The following is a 22591-nucleotide window of genomic DNA, read 5'->3' as shown; positions in this document are numbered from 1 at the left end:
TGGCCAAAATATTCAAACATGGTGCCTAAAGCTAGACATTTAAATCAAGGTGTCCTGTTATTCAAGGGTGCTGAGCATTACCAGTCCCCAATGAGGGCAATGGGAGCCACTGTTGCTAAGCATCTATGACAATTGGGCCACTTTGGGTAGGTGCCCTAACATGGATTTAGCTGCCTAAATGTAGGCCCCCAGGTTTGAAAGCGTTGGTTATGTCAGGTTTCGATAGAAAAGCTTTCCCTTCAGGAGTAGTGTAATTCGAAAGTATTTTAAACACTCTACAGTAAAAAATGCTGAACAAAATAAAACCACTGGTGTTAAAGAGACAGATATTTATTACACGCACACAACAAAATTTAATGAAGCGAAAGCTTTGAACATAAAATGGGCAGCATTCATCCTTAGTGAAACTCATGAATTCAAGAGGGTTATGCATCAAGGATGAATCAGGCCCAATGCAAATGTTACTTCAATAACTACTATACAATATGCAGTATTGACAACACATGGATGAGAAAAGCTAGTAAAATTCCCAGTTAATTAAGAATTAGTATCAGATATTGGTATCAGGACCTCATCTGATATTTGACATTTTGATAAACTAATTTGCAAATACAGTGCTCTTTGTGATAGTTATTTCCCTACCGTTTAAACAGAGCTGGCTGAAAAGATCCCAACTTCAAACATCCTGCTGCACCATGGCTTGAGATATTTCAGACCTATTATGTCATCAAACATTTGTGGTAGCCATTTAAAAAGGGTGACCTGGTGAAATACACATTACCAATGTGGTACTTGCATAGCAGATATTGTATGCTAAATGTTGCAAATGAAGATAGAAAATTACCTACCTTTTCACAGGAGAAACACTGTACACTTCAGAAGAGGAGTAAATAAGCTGCGTGTAACTGGAAGTGTAGAAGGGTGACCTTAATACTAATAATCTACTTAGAGGGATATTAAAGCTCAGCTTCTAGTTTCCTATTGTACTATCTTAGTTCAGCTAATGTTGGTTTACATTCCAAGGGCTAGAGGTTTTACCCACAAATCTCTGGACAAAACTCCCACTGACATCAATGGGGATTCAGACTAAGAAACAAGGTAAGAGTAGGACCTTACCTTTTAAACACACCAGGTTTTGCCCTCTCTGCTCCATGTAGTTGCCAGTTTTTTGTTTCCAAATGTTAAAGTTCAAAAGAACTGACTGTGTGAAATGGCTGCATAGTATCTTTCCACCCACTGCAGATGCCAGGTTGCCAATGTACATTCTCCATATATTTTCCTTCAAACTTGTAATGATAATTAAGGCAAGGAAAGGTGGAGGAGGAATGGGAGAGGAGACCAACTCATTTATATAGGCAGGAGCCTGAAAATTAAAAGGAGCCAGGATTCAAAAAGAATTCCAGAGGACAATGTAACTGTGTAACTACATACAGTAAGCATGTAAATGCTTGAAACTGTATCCACTGAAGCCCCTGGGAGTATTGCCATTCATGCCAACAGGGATGGGGCAGTTTAAGGGCAGAGTATTATTACCCACCACAAGGCTATTATGTCTGCCTTCTCTCCCATTCTTACAGACATAGATCATTCCTCTGAATCAATCAATCAAGATTTTCTTCTTCTTGTACATAGTGTCAGCTGTTTTTTTCACTCCAAACTCTGGGAGACAGTTCAACACCAAATTGCCACATTTCTTCTCTATACAACGACTGAATGCTTTTCACCTACAGATGTATGCGTCTTGAATAGCATATCTGCTATGTGAATATCAGAGTGGGCTAAGATTTTATATGGGAAGAAGTTAGTGTATGATCTGCATACAGCTTCAGATGCTCTTGATAAGTGTAAAAAGAGTATGTAGGTTACAGCAACCAAACTAGTTTGTTTCCAAAATAATATTTATTACAGAAATGAATTAGCAACTAGGGACACCACAAATTTTAGATATTGAAATATGCCATGCTGCAGTCACAGTGATCAATCTAATACCTAAATGAAGACTTAATCGTTTGATACATGATCTACCATACCCACCAAGCCTCATATAATTTCAGGTGACTTCTGTCAAACATTTTAGTACTAAAACATAAAATATCTTTATTACAAAACTTAAATGATTCCAAAGTGATTTAAAAGATAGTTAACATGTGGAAAATGTTAGCCTACCTTACATGCTTAGGATACTGTGTATACTTTTTTTTAAAAAAATGCTTTTAAAAAAATATATATGTACCATTCTTGCTCTATGTGCTTTTCATACACCACTATTCATATTAGTAACTATCAGAGGTGGTTCCATTTTAAAATTCACATATGCAGTTATGCAAAATTAACAAAGTGCACAAATACTGTAGCAAAACATTACAAAAATATTTTGTCATTCCCTTCATATGGATAATGTTTAAATTAACTGAATTAAGTTAAAAAGTACTTAAATATATCAATACAATTCAAACTGGTCCTTGACCATAGAGTTCTATGCCCTACTTACTACAGAATTCACTTCTAATACACAAATACATTCTAATTCACTGACTAATAAAACATCATTATCTGTCTAGGTTTTTATAAGGTCACCCATCATCATGGTGTCTGAGTGCCATTACTTCAATCATTTTTATTTCTGTTAATAAATTATTACATATTATTTATTGTGTGCTGGCTGTGGGTGATGCTGCTGCACAGGGCAGAGGAGACAAGGTCCCTGCCCCCAAGGAGCGTACCGTCTAAATGAAATAAATATGAACAAATAGTAAGAAATCAGGTTGCATCTGTGAGCATGGACATACCAGGGAAGCTGCAGTCAGTCACTACTTTCAGAGTAGTAGGCACATGCACAAGGAGCTGGCCAGTGGGTTAGTAGCATAGCTGCAGGCATTGTCTTCTTGCACACTTCTGGCTACCCAGCTTTTCTTCAATGCCTAACCCTTGTCTGAGTTTAGGGTTATTCCCCATCTCCCTCCTCCTCACTAGTCTGGAGCTGGGGAGGAAGATTTCCCGCCCCCCCCAAAAAAACTATATCCTCCTTAGTGGCTTCCTCCTCACCTCAGGTCCTGTCACCCTCTTCCCTTGAAGAAAGTTTAAAAACAAAATAACCACCCCCTCACCTCTCCTCAAATTTGTACAAATGCTTTGCAGGTCATCTTAGAGCCATTGCTGCAAACGCTTACTACTGGGTGCAGTCCCACTGACTTACCACTGGTGGTGAACACAACCCTCTGCAATCAGTGCTGGCAGGACTGGGCCCTTGTCCGGCTATCTAGGTTCTCCTACATCACCAATCACTGTGGCAAGTGAACATCTTCCAAAGTGATGAGCTCTACAAATAAGATATCTGGGTGTTCCCTTGGTTGAGTTTTAAAGGTGGAACACGCAGGATGTTCTGCAGAAGCTTGAAATATTCTTTCCATGACATGCAGTCTAGTTATGCTCGTGTTAAACTCAATTGTTATTTTTTCTAGCTCACCTCTAGACTATTAAATGTCACTGCTCAAGATGCAAGTCTCCACCAACCTGTTTGTATTCTTAGCACCTGATCAACAAAAAAAAGGGAGGGGGGACTGAATGGGCTCTCTAGGTGTTTTGCAATTACATGACGCTAGAGATGGGTCCAAGTCCAACCCTACTTTCATCCCCCTTTGAAGGAACAGAAGTTTAAAATGCAAACCTGGATTTTGATCTCAATTTTACAGCTGGCTTTATCACTGTAATGGGCTGAACCAAAACCCCAGACTTGAATACCCCTGAATTTTGCAAAGGGGAACTGAACTCTGCCTCCAAATTAAGTGTCTCAACCCCATATCTACTTTAAATGGATGCTAATATGGTCTCCTCCTCCTGAACTATTATGTCTGAGTGAGCAAGTCAGCACACATATGAAAAAGCCAGCATGGGTTGCCAGCATGCAGAAGCAATTCTCTCCCTCATACTGACATCAGAGCTGTCCCCAGGGTCAGTGTAGCAATTTGCATTGGCTTTTTAAACTACTGTAGGAAGACCTTCCATTTTCTATTGCTCCACTCTTCTGCGGGCACAAAACAGTAATTTTATTGCTGTTTGTTGTTAGACTGCCTTCACAGATGGAATAATACCACAGGAAATCTAACTGGGTGAAGACTGCTGCAAAATAAATCCATCATATCAAGCCAGTGAGATGAACTCCTAGGGAAAACATCTCATGTGAAAGAAAGCAGCACCGTGACAGATTATAACATAGTAGTAGTTACCCCATGAGAGAGATTGAGCATGTTGTTCCCTCACTGGCGATCTGTCAAAGAACATGGAGCACCAATACAAATTTGTCTCAAACAGACTTTCTTCGTAGGGCTCCAAAACTGTAAGGTGTATAGCTGCTGGATATAGTATCACCCTTTGTAAAAATGCAGTGGAAAATGGACAATACTTAGAAAAGAAAGGAGGGGTTTGTAGGCTGGCATATACTTTATTCCTACTGCTGATGTCCTGATTCCAAAGTAGTTTTTAAAAAGTATATTCCATAGTAAGCCACTGCACTATATCCCAGTTGTGGGAAAATGAGTCATAAAAGTTTGCTCTTCATTTAGTCTTTGAGGACAGGGTGGCAAATCCTTTTTAATTTTTGTATTACACTCTTGTGAGAAAGCCAAGTTTGAAACTGCTGGGAATCTGTATAATTTCCAAGGCATATGGAGATGGGGTGTAAGGAAATGTCACTTGAAAGAGATATTTGGTATCTAGCATCAATTGTGGAATATCCTCTCGATTATTGAGCATAGCCTGCAAATAGAACAGAGAGATTTACTGTCAAGAAGATACAAAGTGTTAAAACCCTAAAAGGCTTGCTTTCCCATTATTCTAATGATTTTTTTTCTTGTCAGTCCCAAAGGGTATAGAAGAGCAGTAACTTTTGTTCTGGTTTGAATTTAAAGCCAAGTATGAACACATACCATTGTAAACAGAGTGTGCAAAATATCTTAACTTGAATGTGTGTGAGAAAATCATTTAAGGCTCTTACCTGGACTTTACGAACAAACGATGGGGACACTCTTTTCTCAAAATCATCTATAGGAGTGTATGAATTGAGGATCTTTACTATCTGTGTAAATAATAAAAGACTTTTAATAATTTAATAACCCAGGCAAGAAAAAAAGGAACAGTTTGAAAGGAAGAGGCACTAAAATTACGCCCCCATTCATATCTAACCGACTGAGGGCACTGTAAGCAATTGTACTGTAAGGAGGTAGATTATTAACTGGCAAACTAGTGAGTGGTTCTGTATGTGATAATTGCCTGGGCTCCTCCCCAAAAGTATCAGAGAGGAGAAAGGTGATGTGGGTAGATGGTGGAAATGGCTGAACTGATTAAAGGAAACCCATTAAAAAAAAAAAAGTTTTGTGACAGACAAAGGAAATTATACTGGGGAATAGAGAAGAGTACAAGTCTGGAGCAGGACTCAGACAGAACAAGGCAGATAGGCATCCAAGACAGAAAAGTAGAAAATACAAACAAAGGAATCCGCGAATCAAACATTATAGCTGGGGACGCCTGGGTCGGAAGAGGCGGCCAGGGAGGAACCACTATAAAAGTGGGATGCTGATCACTCTGTCTGCAGCCAGGGTTATTTCACACATGAATTATAAGATTCTGCAATTGGTGCTGCCAACATAAAATGACAGTGTTTATTACCTGCACAGCAGACAGGGACGTACAGCGTTCATATATCTCCTTGGCATCCTCGTCTGTGATCTTTTTGACCTGAAGGAGCCAGGCTGCCTGAGAGAGAGGTTCCAAAGTTTCCTTGGCAGAACTGCTCTGCAGATTCTTTTCTTTAAGCCATTCTTCTAAGTAGCTGATATTACACCTGGGATTAAATAAAAAATAAGCATAGAAATGTCAGTTTCCCCTCACAAACTAATAATAATAAAGCAATCTCCAAATGAAAGTCATTAAAGAAACACTGTCAGTTTAAAATTCATACAAATTAAGCAAAAAATATCTTTAGAGACACCCACCTTAGATTATTAAAACTGACAAATTTAAAAATCTGATTCCCCTTTCATCATTTTATCCTGTTCATATTTTGTATTTCACAAACTTTGGACAATGACAGTTTCCTTGTTGTTTATACAAAGGCCCTAATCAGTTTCATACATTAGCAGGATGTGCCAGCATTACATGGGATTCTGTTAAAATATTGCTATTCCTTTAAAAATACACTTTCACAGCATCCTCAAGAGAGCCAGGAGATGATAGCAACTTTTGCACAGTCCCAACCAGGGCCAGATTCTCATAATTGATGACTATAGGTGAAAGCCCGCATCTCCCATTGCCACTTTCCTGGACGATTTAAGGCCTGTAAGGTTTATCTATTGATTTTCTTTCAGCTCTGTCTCCAGACTGTCTAATGGGATGTAACTGAACTATATATCTTTTGCAATGATTTAGGAGCATATTCTCCTCCTGATTCACATAAGGGCAAAAGGAAGAGGAGCCCTCAGCCAAACCCCTGCTGGTCTTGCACCTGATTCTTGTCTGATCATTAAGGGTGGGAAGGACAATTCAGCACTTCCTCCTCTGCCAATATCCGCTCTCCACAGTAAAAACCACCCTAAAATACCTGTGTGTGTAAATTAGCATGTCAAGATCCACAGACGTGTTGCAAGCTAAAGGGGACAAATGCTCCAGAACTGGGCTTCTGAGTCTCTCTGCCCCTCCAGTCTGTACTGTGTGTCCCCCTACTAATGTTACCTGTAAAGTACACTTGTGATAAGCACTGTATCATGGAGTATGATAGGACCAGCAAACTAATTCACAGAAAAGTTAAAATCTACCATTTCAAACCAGAGGGACAAGAATAATCACCACTGAATGTTCACAGTGTGAATATCACAGTGTGAATGCCACAAGCGATAGAACTAGAGTAAGTAAAAAAAATCCCCTCTCTCAAATAACTGCTCGCTGAATCTTTATTGGCTTTACCTTATCTGCATTCCTTTCCGACAAGAGCACATGTCCTTGCGGAGGAAAAGACTATTAAGGGTGGCCGCTCCAATCAGAAAGAAAAGCTGCTTCACTGCCTGCTTTAGAAGCTCTGTGTCCAAGCCATTCTGGCACATTGTGCTATAAAAATAGCTGAGCTGTTGCAGGATGGAGGTCATTGTGTAGGTATCGGTGTCGTCTATACTAGAAGAACGTTTACGGAATCCTGTGGGTTTCATGCCAGAAATTCCTTGGAGACTTTCATATTCAAGCATACCCGGCACTGAAAAGGCAACAGGAAATAATTTGTAACACCAACACCACATAGGGTCCTTTTAATGATGGTAATTTGGTTTTGGGAACCAATATTTTCAAGATGTATCGTTTAAAGTTTTTAAAACTGCATTTTCTCATTACTCCAGTAATAAAGGAGGACAGGTGTTTGCATGTGAAAATGGTGTGTGCTTCCAGGCTAGATTTCATCTAGAACCTCACCTTAACGTGGCAGCTCAGAACGGTAGCCCAAAAGGGAGAAGGGGAACACTGTAGATGAAGGAAGCCACTCCTTGCACCACATCAAACAAGATTAGCGTGGTTTCAGGTAGATCTACACTCATGCTTCTTTGGGTGGTGTCTAGCGTACACTCCTGCATAGCCCCCCAGCAGAAGTATAAGCAGCAGTACAGCCCGTGAGGCATGACTTAGGTAAGTGGAGTGAAGACACGCCGGAAGGGTACGGGTATGCACGTGAGTACGTCTCCTACACCATCGCTACTTGTCCAAGCGGTGCCTGCCTGCCTATACGGCTATTTTTAGCAGTGTAGTGTCCTGCTGCCTCCCCTCAGCTAGTGCCTTTCACTGATGCCTGTAGCGACCCACTGCAGTGTGGATGCAGCTCGTTTTTCACTGGAGCAAGTAGCTACATGTACTCTACATGATGACACCAGTGGTGTGTAATATAGACGTAGCCTTGGTGTGAGGTAATTTGGGAAAAAACTAAAACAAAAACTACTGTCATGAACAAATTGAAAAACACCAAGGGAAAAAGCCACTGTAAAATGTCTAGTGAAAACAGCAATACAGAAATGGAATACCCTGCTGCTGAATAGCTTGCCTTCAGCTTGGCTGGTTAGAAATAGAGGGGGTGGGGAAGGGCAGGATGGAAGTAGAAGCAGAAACATGTTATGTAATATTTCCTAACTGAAACCCCCCTTTTTAGGGAAATAAAATCAATCAGCCCCCTCCCCCACCTCCTTCAGACCTGTCACGTGTTGCTAACACTCAATTTATACATTGTCCACAGCTGCCCTAGCTAGCCCTTTGTGCTCTAGGGCAGTGCCCCACACGAAGAAACGCTACTGCAAGGGTGGTGGTGGTGGGGGGCGGAAATGCAAACTTCTGGTGACTGTACAGTCAATGTAAACTGATGTATAGATATGTACTCACATATGTATATAGGTGTATGCACAACAGGGCATAGTTCACCCCTAATCTTTTGTCTCTGTATAAGATTTATTCAAAATACCTTAGAAGTTACTAGTGCATTTATTTTCATTGGTTATTTTCTTCCTTCTTACCTATCATTGGCTGAATGTTATTCTCCATTACAAGAATAAATTGGTGATAGATTCGAATGGCCAAGTCACTAAGAATTTGTCTGTATTCTGAAAGATCAAAATGCTTCAAACAGTTCATATTCTGACGTGGAGTATTTTGCTTCATGAATTCCTGAAAGATAGTTGTAAATGTATCAATATGACAATGCTGTTAATGCCATCATTATCAATAGATCTGAACAGTGCTACACATGAACTGGATTAGTGAGTTGTGTGTGTATGCACTCTCAAAATGGGTCAAATGTACTGCTGTCTTGAGACGCTGCTACTACCCATGGATTTCATCAACATCAATATACACATTTTTCTACTTAGTGCTCATTCGGTGTCTAATCAAAAAACCCAGTGTAGTCAAAGGGAAGACTCACATTGACTTCAGTGGGCTTTGGATCAGGTGCTAGATCATTTACATGAAAAGCATCAGATATTTTTTGCAGGAAAATCACTCTCTTGTTTAAACTACATGAGAGAAAAATTCAAATGGGCCTCTTCAATCTTTTATGGTTTCAAGTGCTCTCATTTTTGTACTTTGTAAAAAGCCAAGTTTCTGATATGAATATTAATCTGGCAGAGTTTTCAGCCTCTCAGAAACAGGGTTATTATAGGTTCCAACTGCTGACAGGCAACATTATCATCAGCTCAGGATTTTTAAAGCTGACCCAAACTCCCACATCTGAGTTTTGTATCTCTGTAATGAGAAGAAAAATCCAGGATTGAAATGCTCTCAAGCTTGGGGTTTTGAAATGCAAAGTCTCTCAAAGTTTGGAATGTTCAGACTTGCATTTGGTTCATTACAGATATGGATTAAAGCTGAAAACTTGGATCCAAACCCGGAACCACGTTTTGGGTTCAAACACGCCTCCAATTCTGCAGTTAAATTGTGAAAGAATTGCATTACATTGCCTTGCCTTGCCTTCAATCAAAGGCCTTTCTGATCAAAATTTGCTATCGTCACTATAACCACCAGGGAGAGTACTGCAGCTTGCAGAGGACACAGAAGTGCTTAAGCTGGGGTTGAGTGAAAGGTGTTTTCTCTTCGTAGGGATTCATGAGAATACTGACTTTTAGTTTCAGACCATATGGGTTTCTACTCCGCATTCATCAAGTATCACTTTGAATTTGGGGTTTAAAGAACCAAAAACGAGCAATGAAATTCAGCTTCATCTGGTTTAAGATGAAACTGGCTATTTTACTACCATGTGTCTTTGATTTCATTTGGAGTTGTAACTTTACTTATTAATCAAATGGTAACAATGTCTGCCTGAAGCAGTAACCACTGAGTGAAAGAAAAGGTGAAAGTTATTTTTAAATACAACTAGTTGAGCTCCTGAGGTCCTGTTCAAATTAAACAGAAGATCAAACTAAGCAGCAAATGGATTAAATGGCACCCAATGTATGTAACCGTTTCTTCCTTCTTGCTTTAACAACTGTTTACTGTTAGTGTTTCAAACATCTTCCTAAGCTCCTTTGGACAAGCTGTTCTATTCCATTGGATCACCTCTAAGCCAAAAATCACTTGTACAGAAGGATATGAATTTCATGCCTTTTTGGTGAGATGGTCCCATCTGATGATTCCTGCCCCATTTGGTTATAAAATTCAGTGAAATTATGTAAAATGTGAAGTGATTAAATTATTCCTACCTCTTCCCCGCTGTATTGTTTCAAACAGTTAAGAAAATGATATGTATTGGAGAGCCAAAAGGACAACATCTCAAAATCTTCAGCGTGCTCCTAAACAATGACATATAAAACAACCTTTTTAAACAACATGATCCCCTAAAGTTTAATTTATTATTGAAACTTATGACCAGCACAGAGTTAGTGTAGTAGCATCAAGCTACAGTGAAAAGAGCAAATAGTATTTGTAAAAAGCTATCTATACAAAGTGTGCCCATGTCTATAATGGCCTTAAAATCTTTGTATATTATTTAAATGCAGTTGTACCATGGGTTGGCTAGACAGTGTGTATGGGGGCTCCAAAAATTACTGGAAGTCTTACTGCAAAAGGACTGAACACAGTATGTATACACAACTGACATGAAATTATACGTAAGTATTGCTTTGGAAGTCAGCTGTTGGGCCTATGTAAATTACAGCTGTGTTTAAACATGGTTCTTGGTAGCAAGGTGCTGACATGCTTTCCTTGCCCAGTGTAAGGGGTGAACTGGGTTATAAAATTGTTTACAAACTTGAGTTGTAGGTTCTGTCTATACTACAAGTTAAACGGCATAAAACATGTTTCACTTCCATCTGTGCCACAAAACAGAACTGTGCTTTTTGCTTTACTGGGTCACTAGGCCACAACATAATATCCAGATAGTGCCATGGTGGAATTTGTAGTGCAGATGGGACCACAGACAGAGGGTCCTAGCTTATAGTATGGTTTTGTAAGTTGGTTTACAACATGGTTTTCTAGGATTCAGATCTATTAGTGCCATGCTAGCAAGAACTGTGTTTAAACGCAATTACACCGTTGGAAGTGTAGTGGCAATAGCATTCTAGATTCCACACAATGCAGTCTTGTAACAAATACACTCTTCAAACCTCATCTCCGTCCTAAAAGAAGCCCAGTATCACGTCTGGCAATACCTCATGCAACAAACTCTTACTATGGCTGAAAACAAAGTAAAAAACTTACTTATTTAGCTACTAACTTTTCGATGTACTGTATTGGATGTTATGTCTCAATGCTGAAAGTTTCTTGGGAGAGGGCAATCTTTATGCAGTATGTATGGACTGTACCAGCACAATAGGCCCTTTACCCCGGCTGGGATCTGTAGGTGCTACTGCAGTGCAACCTCCAAACCATTGTCACCATCTATGATATTCTTAACTCCGGAGGACCAGCGGATGACAAATATCAACATTTTCCCAGGTATAATGTGTACAGGTTGTAAGCCTATACAATGAAACCAATAAAATAGTAGAATAAAGCAAAATATGCAAGAAATATTCCTACCTTAATAACTTGTTTGATACCATTAGTGGTTATACTCATGAAAGATTTCAGCATGTCATCATCATTCACATAATCTGCATATCTCACACACATGAACAGGATGTAAGCTGGTAGGCCCGGAATCATATTCACTACCACTCCACGTGGCTTTAGATCTGAGCAAAGCAGAGCAAATAGGGTGTTCATTACACATAGTAGATACAAAGGTAATATCACCATCTAGTCTTTCTTAAATAGGTAAAAGGCACTGGATTAATTTCTAACCACGTTCTTGATTGATTGTGGATGAATTCTCCTTTCCTGTACAATTACTAGAGCAGGTCAGGAAACTGCATCAGAATGATTTCCCAGTGCCGAATTCACCATCTGCAAAATTTAGATTTTCAGTCAGAAAATCATTCCGAGCACCATGGCTCACCCACTCTGTGGCAGCCCAGGTTTTCAGTATCCTGGGCAACCCACCAGGTGGGCTGCCTCCAGGCTGAGCTCCCTGCCTCACTCACAGCTCCTCTGGCCAGCTGCTGGGGAGCTGGTGCTCCATAAACTCCCAGCCTCCCACCGTGGGGGAGATGAGGCGCAGTGGCCAGGTGGGCTGCAGGGGAGCTGGGTATGCCCAAGGAGCACTAGCTTCCTGGCACACAGTTAGGCAAGGAGATGGCTGGAAAGCAGGACGTTTTAGAGAAATTCCATTTCAGTTCTTCTCAAAATGTCCCCTCTCATAGAAAATTTCACAGGTCCAACTTTTTGTTCTGAATCAGAATGGATTTTTTCCAGAAGCACGAAATTTTCTGCAGGTCAGAAATTTTGGTTCTTACTCAGCTCTAATAATTACAAGACAATACATTTCCACTTAGCATCCCTCATAGAAATATATTAAAAAAAAGTTTTGCAGATAGGTAGGAAATACTGTAACAAGTTTATAAAGTACAGTACATCTTGTTCAAGTAGAAAGGAATGGTAATACATGAAGGTGGAGTCGAGCAGAGGAAAAGAAAGCTCTTATCTGAAGCAATAGAGAGGATATATGTTTTCTTGTACATTAGTTAATGGGGGTCAGGGAATGCACTGAAAAGGAGTAGAGTTTACTGTTAATCACGAGCTAAAGCAAGAAAAAAATGGTTTGACGGTGAGATTTAATGAGTGGAAACAACTCAGAGGAAAGAAAAGAATTCCACTTGGAAGGAGAAACATAAGTGAAATTTCAACCACTGGTGAAGGAGTTGGCAGAGGGAAAAAAAGAGGAGACCATGACCCAGAGATGCTATGCCTAGATATTATGGTGACCTCTGCTAAATAAATACCCTAGATAGATAAGAAGAGCAAGTGGGTAGAAGACTGGATGAGAGACCAAACAGGAGAGGTGACACAGCCCTGAGTCATAAAGCAAGAACAGTCCAACTGAAACATTCTGTATCCCTGAAGTTTTGAGAGCAGGGGCTTGTGATTTCAGCAGAGGGGTACAGACAACTTCTAGCAAAGTTCTAGAGATAATGACTTACAGAAGAGGTAGACCAGGAAGGAGAATTAAACTCAGGTCCTGCAGTACTCAAGATTTCTAGTTTCAGAAGTGAACAAATAAGAAGCTAGACAGTAGAGTCAGAGATATGAGACAAACAAGTTTTCACCAGATAAATACTTCTGTCTTTGAAACACTTTGAATCAGCAGTAATAGAAAAGAATAGTATGGTGCCCCTAAGAGTAAAGTGAGAGAGAAGGTAAATAAAGAGATCAAAGTTGACAAGGAGTACAACTGAAATTAACAAATCTTGGATTTTGTTTAACATGCTATATCGAATATAATTAAATGTGGCTGGAATTCAAAGTGTAACTGAAGTACCAAGGATGAGATTTTTAATAATTCTTGCTTCATCTTCCTTTACGTACTCCATCATTCCAATGTACTCTTTAGACACAGCTGGCACATGTGTTTCATTGGCTGTCAAAAGTAAATGTACTCTTACTCACAGGCTGATGAAATGTTAACATGTTAAAATAAACTATGAGAGACATGCAGGTCTTACTGCCAAAAACATACTGTAGCTCCTGTTTGCAGTTTATGGCTCAAGTCTTATTGGTCAATTCCTGCTCAGATTACTCACATGAATAGTCTACTCCTGTGGGACTACTTGCACTAAACAAGTGAGGCTCTGGCTACCCATCCCAATATTAGTCAGGTTTTCAACCTTTAAAACAACTTTTAGAGTGAAAACTAATTCTGTACAAAAAAAAAAAAGTGTACACACATATATATACTTTTATAAAATGGGCTGAAGAACAGGGCAAACAGTTATGAAATTTTTTCTAAAGCTTTCCCATCTTTTGTTGTTGAAAAATTGAATTTCACAACCTTCTCACCGCCCCGCTCTGTCTCTCTCACACACACATACCCTGTATTACACATTCAAAACCATTTTAAACTTTAAAAAATAAGTCCTACCTTTTTCAATAGTCTTGGTAAGAGTCTTGATCTGATCCTGCAATTTTTTTATTACTCTGTCTTTCATGTCTAACTCTTCTTCAAGATCCTACAATAATCAAATCAAGATGGCGAGTGAATTTATAGCTACCTGCATTTTTTAAAATATTGCCTTTGATTGGTATATGTAAGTCTTACTCCATTTATGGATATCAAAAATTACTGTTACATCCCGGACAAAAATTCAGGATTATGACTGAAAGAAAAAAGTCAAGTAAAAGTCAGTAGATCTCTGCTTCTACCTCCACAGAGAGCAATAAAACTGAGATCTGGAGCAATGCTGCAAAGGGGTACATCCTTACCAGCACTGCTGATGAACCAATCACTCAGACAGCACGTGCAGAAATCTGCTCAGTAGCTGGTCTCACATAGGTCAATATTTATCTGGCTCGCTAACTTCATTTCCCTTTTAGAATATTCGGTCCCAATTCTGCAAAGACTTATGTATGTACTTAATTTTCAGATTGTGAGTAGTCCCACTGAATACAAGCTTGATACCGCAATCCCTCTGTCCTCAAAATCAATGGGAATTCCAAGCAGAGGCTTGAGAAATGGGGTAAAATCGCTCTCACCTCCGAGCATAATACTGAACTGCACTATGCCTTTAAATCTTTTGCTTGATTGGGCTAAACTGTAACTTTAAACTAGTACCTGCAGGTTGGACGGTTTAGGAAGTATTGCACTTCCATGGGAGATTATGGAGGCACTGTGTCTTAAGCAAACAAACTATATCTGAGAGAGCACAGAGAAAGCACACACAACAATGGCCTGTGTGCCTTCTTCCTCCTGCTGGCCCCAATTTGGGGCAGCAGGGAATAAAGCCATGGAAACGTCCATCTCCAGCTAGGATTTCCACTGCTACTGTTGGCTCTACAGTTCCTCATTCTCTGCACGCCAGGAGCACAAGGACTGAAACTCTGCCTAGGCCAGTATAGAGATGCCAGGGAGATGGACCTTTGCACCCTCTCCTTGTGTGGCTGCACTCGACTGGGAAATGTTTAGCACAGGGGTGGGCAAACCACAGCCCACGGGTCGGATCCGGCCCCTCAGAACTTTGGACTCAGCCCATGGGATTGACCCCCATGGTGCCGCAGGCCCCACGCTGTTCTCAGAAGCCACCAGCACCATGAACTGGGGCCCTAGGGGTACTGGGGGGGAAGGGCTCCATGTGTTGCCCTTGCCTCCAGGCACCACCCCCTGCAGCTCCCATTGGCCGGGAACTGGGAACCACGGCCAATGGGAGCTTCAGGGGAGGTACCTGGAGGCGTGGCAAGGGCAGTGCATGGAGCCCTGTGCCCCCTGCCTCCCAGGGATGTGGTTTCAGCCACTTCCCAGAGTGGCGCGGCGTGGGGCCAGGGCAGGCATGCAGGGAGCCTGCCCTGTCCCCAGTGCACGCCATTGGGCTGGAGCCCAAACCCCTCCTGTACCCTGAAACCCAACTCCCTGCCTGCACCTTGCACCCCCCCTGCACCCCAACCCCCTTCCCTGAGCTCCCTCCTGCACTCTGCACCCCTCGTCCACCCTAACCCTCTTCTCTGATCCCCCTCATACATCCCGCACCCCTCCTCTGCCCCAATCCCTTGCCCTGAGCCCGTTCCTGCACACTGCACCCCCTCCCACACTCCCTCCCGCACCCCAACCTTCTGCCCTGCACACAATTCCCCCCCCAGATGCGGCTCTTGGCCCATAAAGTTTGCCCACCTCTGGTTTCGCACCTACTGTGTAACCTCGAATATCATTCCTCACCATGTTTTCCAGAGTAAGATGAAATGCCTCCTGCTTTATCTTGCTCTTTACTTTATCCTCAATTTCATGTTGCTCCTTTAGGTGATTGATTGTCTTCTGAATTTCTTGGATTGTGGCAATCTGCTTCTCTTCTTCTTTTGTGTGTGTTTCAGTCTGGTCTTCCAGTGTCCTAGAAATCACAAAGAGTTTGTTCCTTTCTTCTTTCCGCAAAGCACAATATTGCTTCAAGATGGGTTACAAGTTCTGTTTCTTTGAGGCACCTATTGGAGTTGGCAGAAGCAATTTTCCCACCTTATCATTACATCACCCCAGTAATGAGTGGTACTTGCTAAATACAATGCCAGTCCCTATAAGGTTTTAAGTGTGTCTGCTCAGCCTGTGGCATTGAATCCACATTTCTCAAAGAGATGTAATATAGCGCTGTCAATTAACTGCCGTTAAGGGGTGCGATTAACGCACAGCACAATGAACCTGGGTTGATTTTTTTTTTAATCGCAGCAGGGCAGCATCAGCTGCTCGGGAGGGAGGCGCAGTACCGCAAGCTGCCACCGGAGGGCGGGTGGGCAGAAAGAGAAGGGGCAGCAGAAACACGTGGCTCTCATGCCGGCTCCTGCAGAAAAAGTAAAGTAAAAACAGCTCCCTGCCACTTGCCACTGGGGCTGTCCCCCTCCCCCACTCGTGCCACCCACAGCGGGAGCTGATTCCCCCCCCCCCAGCTCTGTGCTGCCCAGGGCTCAGCTCTGAAGCCCGGTCCCTATTGCTCCTGGTCAACCCCTCCCTCCCAGGACCAACCCCCCCACCCCGAGTCGTGCCTCAGTTCCCCTAGCTCACTCCAGGGGTACCCCATAGAGAACATGGGCCTGGCGAGCTCAGCCTCTCCACCCCTGCAGTGTGATGAGTCCCTGAGGTAAAATCCACCCTCCCTTGCAAACAAGGGCTCACTCAGCAGAAGGGAGCCCACCTAGCTCCGGAAAAGGAGGCGGGCCTGGCGAGCCCAGCACCAGAAACCACCCTTCCAGAAGCAGCAGCATCAAGACACCTCCGTCACCCTCCTCCTGCGCAAGTTACTGCTTGTTCCTCCCCATTGTCACCCCCTGTCCTCCCAGACCCTCCTCCTGCACAAGTTACTGCTTGTTCCTCCCCATTGTCACCCCAGACCCTTCTCCTGCACAAGTCCTTGCTTACTTCCCCCCTCCCCTGTCCTCTCCCAACACTGAATGCGGATGTCTAAGATGAAACTCTCTTCGGACAGGAGGTGAACCTGGTGAGCTCAGAAACCCCCTCCAACATGAGTAGCATCAATAATTCACCTTTCTCCTGCACAACTCACACTCCTCTCATCTCCAGAGTACTGAGATATAGATAGATAGATAAAAACCAACCAGCCAACCAACCAAGAAAACCTTACCCCTTCAATAAGCCAAGACTCCTCTAAAGAAGGCACACAAAACAGTATACAAAAGGCTAACCCAGCAGCAGCAGGTGAAAAAAAGCCTCCTGCACTATTCACTCCCCTACTGAATGTTAATCCTGAGGTAAAATCTTTCCATATCCATGGCAAGGACTCTTTTGAACAGGACACAAATATATTGATTATATAGAAGAATGTATTGAATTATTCCAGACATTGACACAGTTCTACTGTGCTTTCATGATCTGGAGTGATTAAATATCAGAAAAAGGTAATGGAGCAAAGCAGCAACAGCTCAGGACTTTTGAATGGGAAGTTTATGTTTAAAATACTTCCAAATGGTGCTTTGCCTAAATAGACTTATCTGTAGCTATTGCACGGCTGAGTCCCAGTACCACAGAAGCACTTCAAGTCTGCAGTACCACCTACGTTCTAAGTATGCTTTTGCCTCTGGCTCGTGGTACAGATAACCCACCACCAGCAAACGAATCCAGCCAGCCGCGACAGTACAATTACAGAGTTTCAGGATCGCTACAGGCCCACGGATCAAACAAAGTTCAACACCTTAACCAATGCTATTGCAAAGTAGATAGCTATGGACTGCTGACCACTCAACACTGTAAATGACAGAGGGCTAAGAGATATTATTCAAATTGCATCTTCCAATCAGTCATACACCTTGCCCTCCCGAGGAACCATTGCACCACAGATAAGTGACCTATATGACAACGAGAAGACTACAAAGTTGAGCGTCTGAAAAATGCACTGGCTGTTGCTTTCACTGGTGATCACCGGACATCCTTGAGCAATCACAGCGATCTTGGTGTCATGGCACACCTTATTGATACAGCAAATGACTGCAGTGTCCATGTGGTAACAGTAACTCATACTGAAGAGAGATATTATGCTGAAGCACGGGCAGAGAGTTTCATGGATGTTGCAAAAGAATGGAATATTCAAGAAAAGGTAACAACAATTAGTACTGACAGTGCACATAACATGGTAGCAGTAGCCAGTCGCTTGCCTTTTGAACACGACTTGCATTGCTCACAGCCTGCCGTGATCCATTACAGTAGCACGCAGCGATGGTGGTTTTGAAAACGCGTTAGCAAAATGTAGAATAGTTGTGGGCCATTTCAAACACAGTCCAGCTAACAGTACAGAAGTATGAATACAACAAGGTTCAAATGGACAGAAACAAGTGTGATGTTGTACTCTGTATGATTTTAAGAAAGTATGCTGATGAGTTTGAACATAATATAACTAAAATATGCTTCATGCAAAAGGTCTCTTGTCAGGTATCATTACAAAGCTTATAATCTACTGAGCGTGGTCATCCTATTTGTATAAATGTATCACTCTTATATCTGTAACTAGAAATATAACTAAGAGGTCCTATTGTAATTATGCAAAGTGTGGGCCATTAATGGTGGTTTGGAATCTTGAGGGCTCCCATCAACCAGGACAATTGACTGTGAATGGCTCTGTTTGCAGACAGGACTTCCTGTGAGTCAGGCTGGGAGGAATGAAGGCTTGGGGTCTCACGGGACATGTGATCATGTCACCTGAACTAGTGGCATAGTCCGGTGGAGAAACCAGGGGGAGTGGAAATAAAAAAAAAAGGCACCACCCGCTAGTACTCACCCGGTGGCGCTCCGGGTCCTGAACTGGAATCCATCTTTAACCTGGTGTTTTTCCATTGAGAAGGAGGGGTGGGAACCCAGAGGGACAAAGGATTCCCGCCTTACGCAAAAGATATATAAGTGGGTGGAACAGACCAAAGAGGAGCCATCATGAAGAATCCTCTAGCTATCACCTGAGCTGGAACAAGGGCTGTACCAGGGGAAAGGACTGTGCCCAGACTAGGAAGGTGTCCATTCTGTGAAATAAACTTATGGAAACATCTCTAAGGGTGAGATTTTATCTGTATTCAGTTTTATTACTGTGCTAGACTTAGACTTGCATGTTTTATTTTATTTTGCCTGGTAATTCACTTTTTTCTGTCTGTTACTACTTGGAATCACTTAAATTCCTACTTTCTGCATTTAATAAAATCACTTTTACTTATTAATTAACCCAGAGTATGTATTAATACCTGGGGGGGGGGTGAGAAACAGTTGTGCATATCTCTGTCAGTGTTATAGAGGGCAAACAATTTATGAGTTTACCCCGTATAAGCTTTATACGGGGTAAAACGGATTTATTTAGGGTTTGGACTCCATTGGGAGTTGGGCATCTGAGTGTCAAAGACAGGAACACTTCTGTACGCTGCTTTCAGTTAAACCTACAGCTGTTAGGGGACGTGGTTCAGACATGGGTCTGGGTTTGCAGCAGCCTAGTGGGTCTGGCTGAAACCAGGCAGGGCACTGAAGTCCTAAACTGTCAGGGCAGGAAAGCAGGAGCAGAAATAGTCTTGGCACATCAGTTGGCAGCCTCCAACGGGTTTTCTGTGATCCAACCCATCACAACAAGAACCTCTTGTACAAGATATTTCAACTAGGGCTGTCAAGCCATTTACAAAATTCACCGCAATTAATCACACTCTTTATAATAGAATACCATTCATTTAAATATTTTTGGATGTTTTCTACATTTTCAAATATACGGATTTCAATTACAATACAAAAGGTACAGTACTCGCTATTTATTTTTTATTACAAATATTTTCACAGTAAAAAACAAAAGAAATTGTATTTTTCAATTAATCTAATACAAGTACTGTAGTGCAATCTCTTTATCATGAAAGTTGAACTTGCAAATCTAGAATTATGTACAAAAAAATAACTGCATTCGAAAATAAAACAATGTAAAACTGTGGAGACTACAAGTTCACTCAGTCCTACTTCAGCCAATCGCTCAGACAAACAAGTTTTGTTACAATTTGCAGGAGATAATGCGGTTCACTTCTTGTTTATAATGTCACCTGAAAGTGAGAACAGGTGTTTGCATGGCATCACAGGCATTTCTAGCCGGCATCACAAGATATTTATGTGCCAGATGCACTAAAGATTCATATGTCCCTTTATGCTTCAACCACCATTCCAGGGGACATGCGTCCATGCTGATGATGGGTTTTGCTTGATAACAATCCAAAGCAGAGCGGACCGATGCATGTTCATTTTCGCATCTGAGTCAGATACCACCAGCAGAAGGTTGATTTTCTTTTTTTTTTTTTTTTTGGTGCTTTGGGTTCTGTAGTTTCTGTACCGGAGTGTTGCTCTTTTAAGACTTCTGAAAACATGCTCCACACCCCGTTGCAATCAGATTTTTGAAGGTGCTTCAGAGTCTTAAACCTTGGGTCGAGTGCTGTAGCTATTTTTAGAAATCTCACATTGGTACCTTCTTTGCGTTTTGTCAAATCTGCTGTGAAAGTGTCCTTAAAACGAACATGTGCTGAGTCATCATCCGAGACGGCTATAACATGAAATATATGGCAGAATGCGGGTAAAACAGAACAGGAGACGTACAGTTCTCCCCAAAAAGAAAAGGAGTTCTTGTGGCACCTTAGAGACTAACCAATTTAGTTGAGCATAAGCTTTCGTGAGCTACAGCTCACTTCATCGGATGCATACTGTGCATATATCAGTATGCATCCGATGAAGTGAGCTGTAGCTCACGAAAGCTTATGCTCAACTAAATCGGTTAGTCTCTAAGGTGCCACAAGTCCTCCTTTTCTTTTTACGAATACAGACTAACACGGCTGTTACTCTGAAAGTTCTCCCCCAAGGAGTTCAGTCACAAATTTAATTAATGCACTTTTTTTAATGAGCATCATCAGCATGGAAGCATGTCCTCTGGAACGGTGGCCAAAGCATGAAGCGGCATATGAATGTTTAGCATATCTGGTACGTAAATGTCTTGCAACGCCAGCTACAAAAGTGCCATGCGAACCTGTTCTCGCTTTCATGTGACATTGTAAATAAGAAGCAGGCAGCAGAATCTCCCGTAAATGTAAATAAAATTTGTTTGTCTTAGCAACTGGCTGAACAAGTAAGAGGACTGAGTGGACTTGTAGGCTCTAAAGTTTTACATTCTTTTATTAAGTGCAGTTATGTAACAAAAAAAATCTACATTTGTAAGTTACACTTCCACAATAAAGAGATTTCACTACAGTATTTGTATGAGCTAAACTAAAATACTATTTTATCATTTTTACAGTGCAAATATTTGTGATAAAAATAATAATATAAGTTGAGCACTGTACACTTTGTATTCTGTGTTGTAATAGAAATCAATATATTTGAAAGGGTAGAAAAAATCCCAAAATATTTAATAAATTTCAGATGGTATTCTATTGTTTAAGAAAGCTATTAATCGTCATTAATTTTTTTGAGTTAATTGTGTGAGTTAACTGCGACGAATCGACAGCCTTAATTTAAACCAGGTGGAACTCCACATTGGCTATGATTCAGCATCTGCTTTGCAATAAAGCCGCTATCACATCCACATTAGCTCTTCAAGAGCACTATCAGTGCCGACAGATGTTGAAAAACTGCAAAAGCTAGAAACTCTACTTGAGCCCTGCAGGTCTGTGATTGAACTCCTTGGGGGGAATTGTATGTCTCCTATTCCGTGGTTTTATCTGCATTCTGCCATATATTCCACGTTATGGCAGTCTCTGATGGCCACCCAGCATATGTTGTTCGTTTTAAGAACACTTTCACAACAGATTTTACAAAACGCAAAGAAGTTACCAGTCCGAGATTTCTAAAAATAGCTACAGCACTAGATCCAAGATTTAAGAATCTGAAATGCCTTCCAAAATCTGAGAGGGACGAGGTGTGGAGCATGCTGTCAGAAGTCTTAAAAGAGCAACACTCCGATGCAGAAACTACAGAACCCAAAACCACCAAAAAAGAAAATCAACCTTCTGCTGGTGACATCTGACTCAGATGATGAAAATGACACGCATCGGTTCCCATTGCTTTGGATCGTTATCGAGCAGAACCAGTCATCAGAATGGACATATGTCCTCTGAAATGGTGGTCTAAGCATGAAGGGGCATATGCATCTTTAGCACATCTGGCATGTAAATATCTTGCTACACCCTACAACAATGCCCTGCGAATGCCTGTTTTCACTTTCAGGTGACATTGTAAACAAGAAGCCTGCAGCATTATCTCCCACAATTGCAAACAAGCTTGTTTGCTCAGTGATTGGCTGAAAAAGAAGTAGGACCAGAGGTGAAAGTAAGCCCCTGTGGGCTTGTTTTAAGGCCCCGCGTCTTCCAGTTGAGGCCACGTCCCCGCTCAGGACTCTGGCGTACCGGTAAGTCCTTTAAGTTACTTTCACCCCTGAGTAGGACTGAGTGGACTTGTAGACTCTGAAGTTTTACATTGTTTTATTGTTAAGTGCAGTTATTCGTTTTTTACATAATTCTACATTTGTATGTCCAACTTTCATGATAAAGAGATTGCAATACAGTA

At 41.6% G+C, this 22591-nt stretch overlaps 1 protein-coding gene and 1 pseudogene across 3 annotated transcripts in view; one reads left to right on the top strand and one right to left on the bottom strand.

Moving 5' to 3' along the window:
- Window positions 1-1909: 1909 nt before the first annotated feature.
- The window catches only part of MYO5C (myosin VC), a 59814-nt gene continuing 39132 nt past the window's right edge, over window positions 1910-22591 (bottom strand). For 2 of the 3 annotated variants that reach the window (XM_073303850.1, XM_073303852.1), the window contains 10 exons: window positions 15755-15923; window positions 13970-14057; window positions 13370-13468; window positions 11533-11687; window positions 10215-10304; window positions 8535-8685; window positions 6958-7240; window positions 5665-5839; window positions 4994-5074; window positions 1910-4755 (listed from right to left, as the gene is read on the bottom strand). In XM_073303850.1, coding sequence (XP_073159951.1) covers window positions 4603-4755; window positions 4994-5074; window positions 5665-5839; window positions 6958-7240; window positions 8535-8685; window positions 10215-10304; window positions 11533-11687; window positions 13370-13468; window positions 13970-14057; window positions 15755-15923 — 1444 coding nt within the window. In that variant the 3' untranslated portion in view covers window positions 1910-4602. The remainder of the gene's footprint in view (window positions 4756-4993; window positions 5075-5664; window positions 5840-6957; window positions 7241-8534; window positions 8686-10214; window positions 10305-11532; window positions 11688-13369; window positions 13469-13969; window positions 14058-15754; window positions 15924-22591) is intronic. The other variant, XM_073303851.1, reaches the window with a different exon arrangement.
- On the top strand, window positions 17440-22340 carry LOC140894929 (E3 SUMO-protein ligase ZBED1-like; annotated as a pseudogene).

Source organism: Lepidochelys kempii, chromosome 10, assembly GCF_965140265.1.
Source record: "Lepidochelys kempii isolate rLepKem1 chromosome 10, rLepKem1.hap2, whole genome shotgun sequence".
NCBI lineage: Eukaryota > Metazoa > Chordata > Testudines > Cheloniidae > Lepidochelys > Lepidochelys kempii.
The sequence above is the reverse complement of the archived record's forward strand: the minus strand, read 5'-3'. Positions and strand labels throughout refer to the sequence as shown.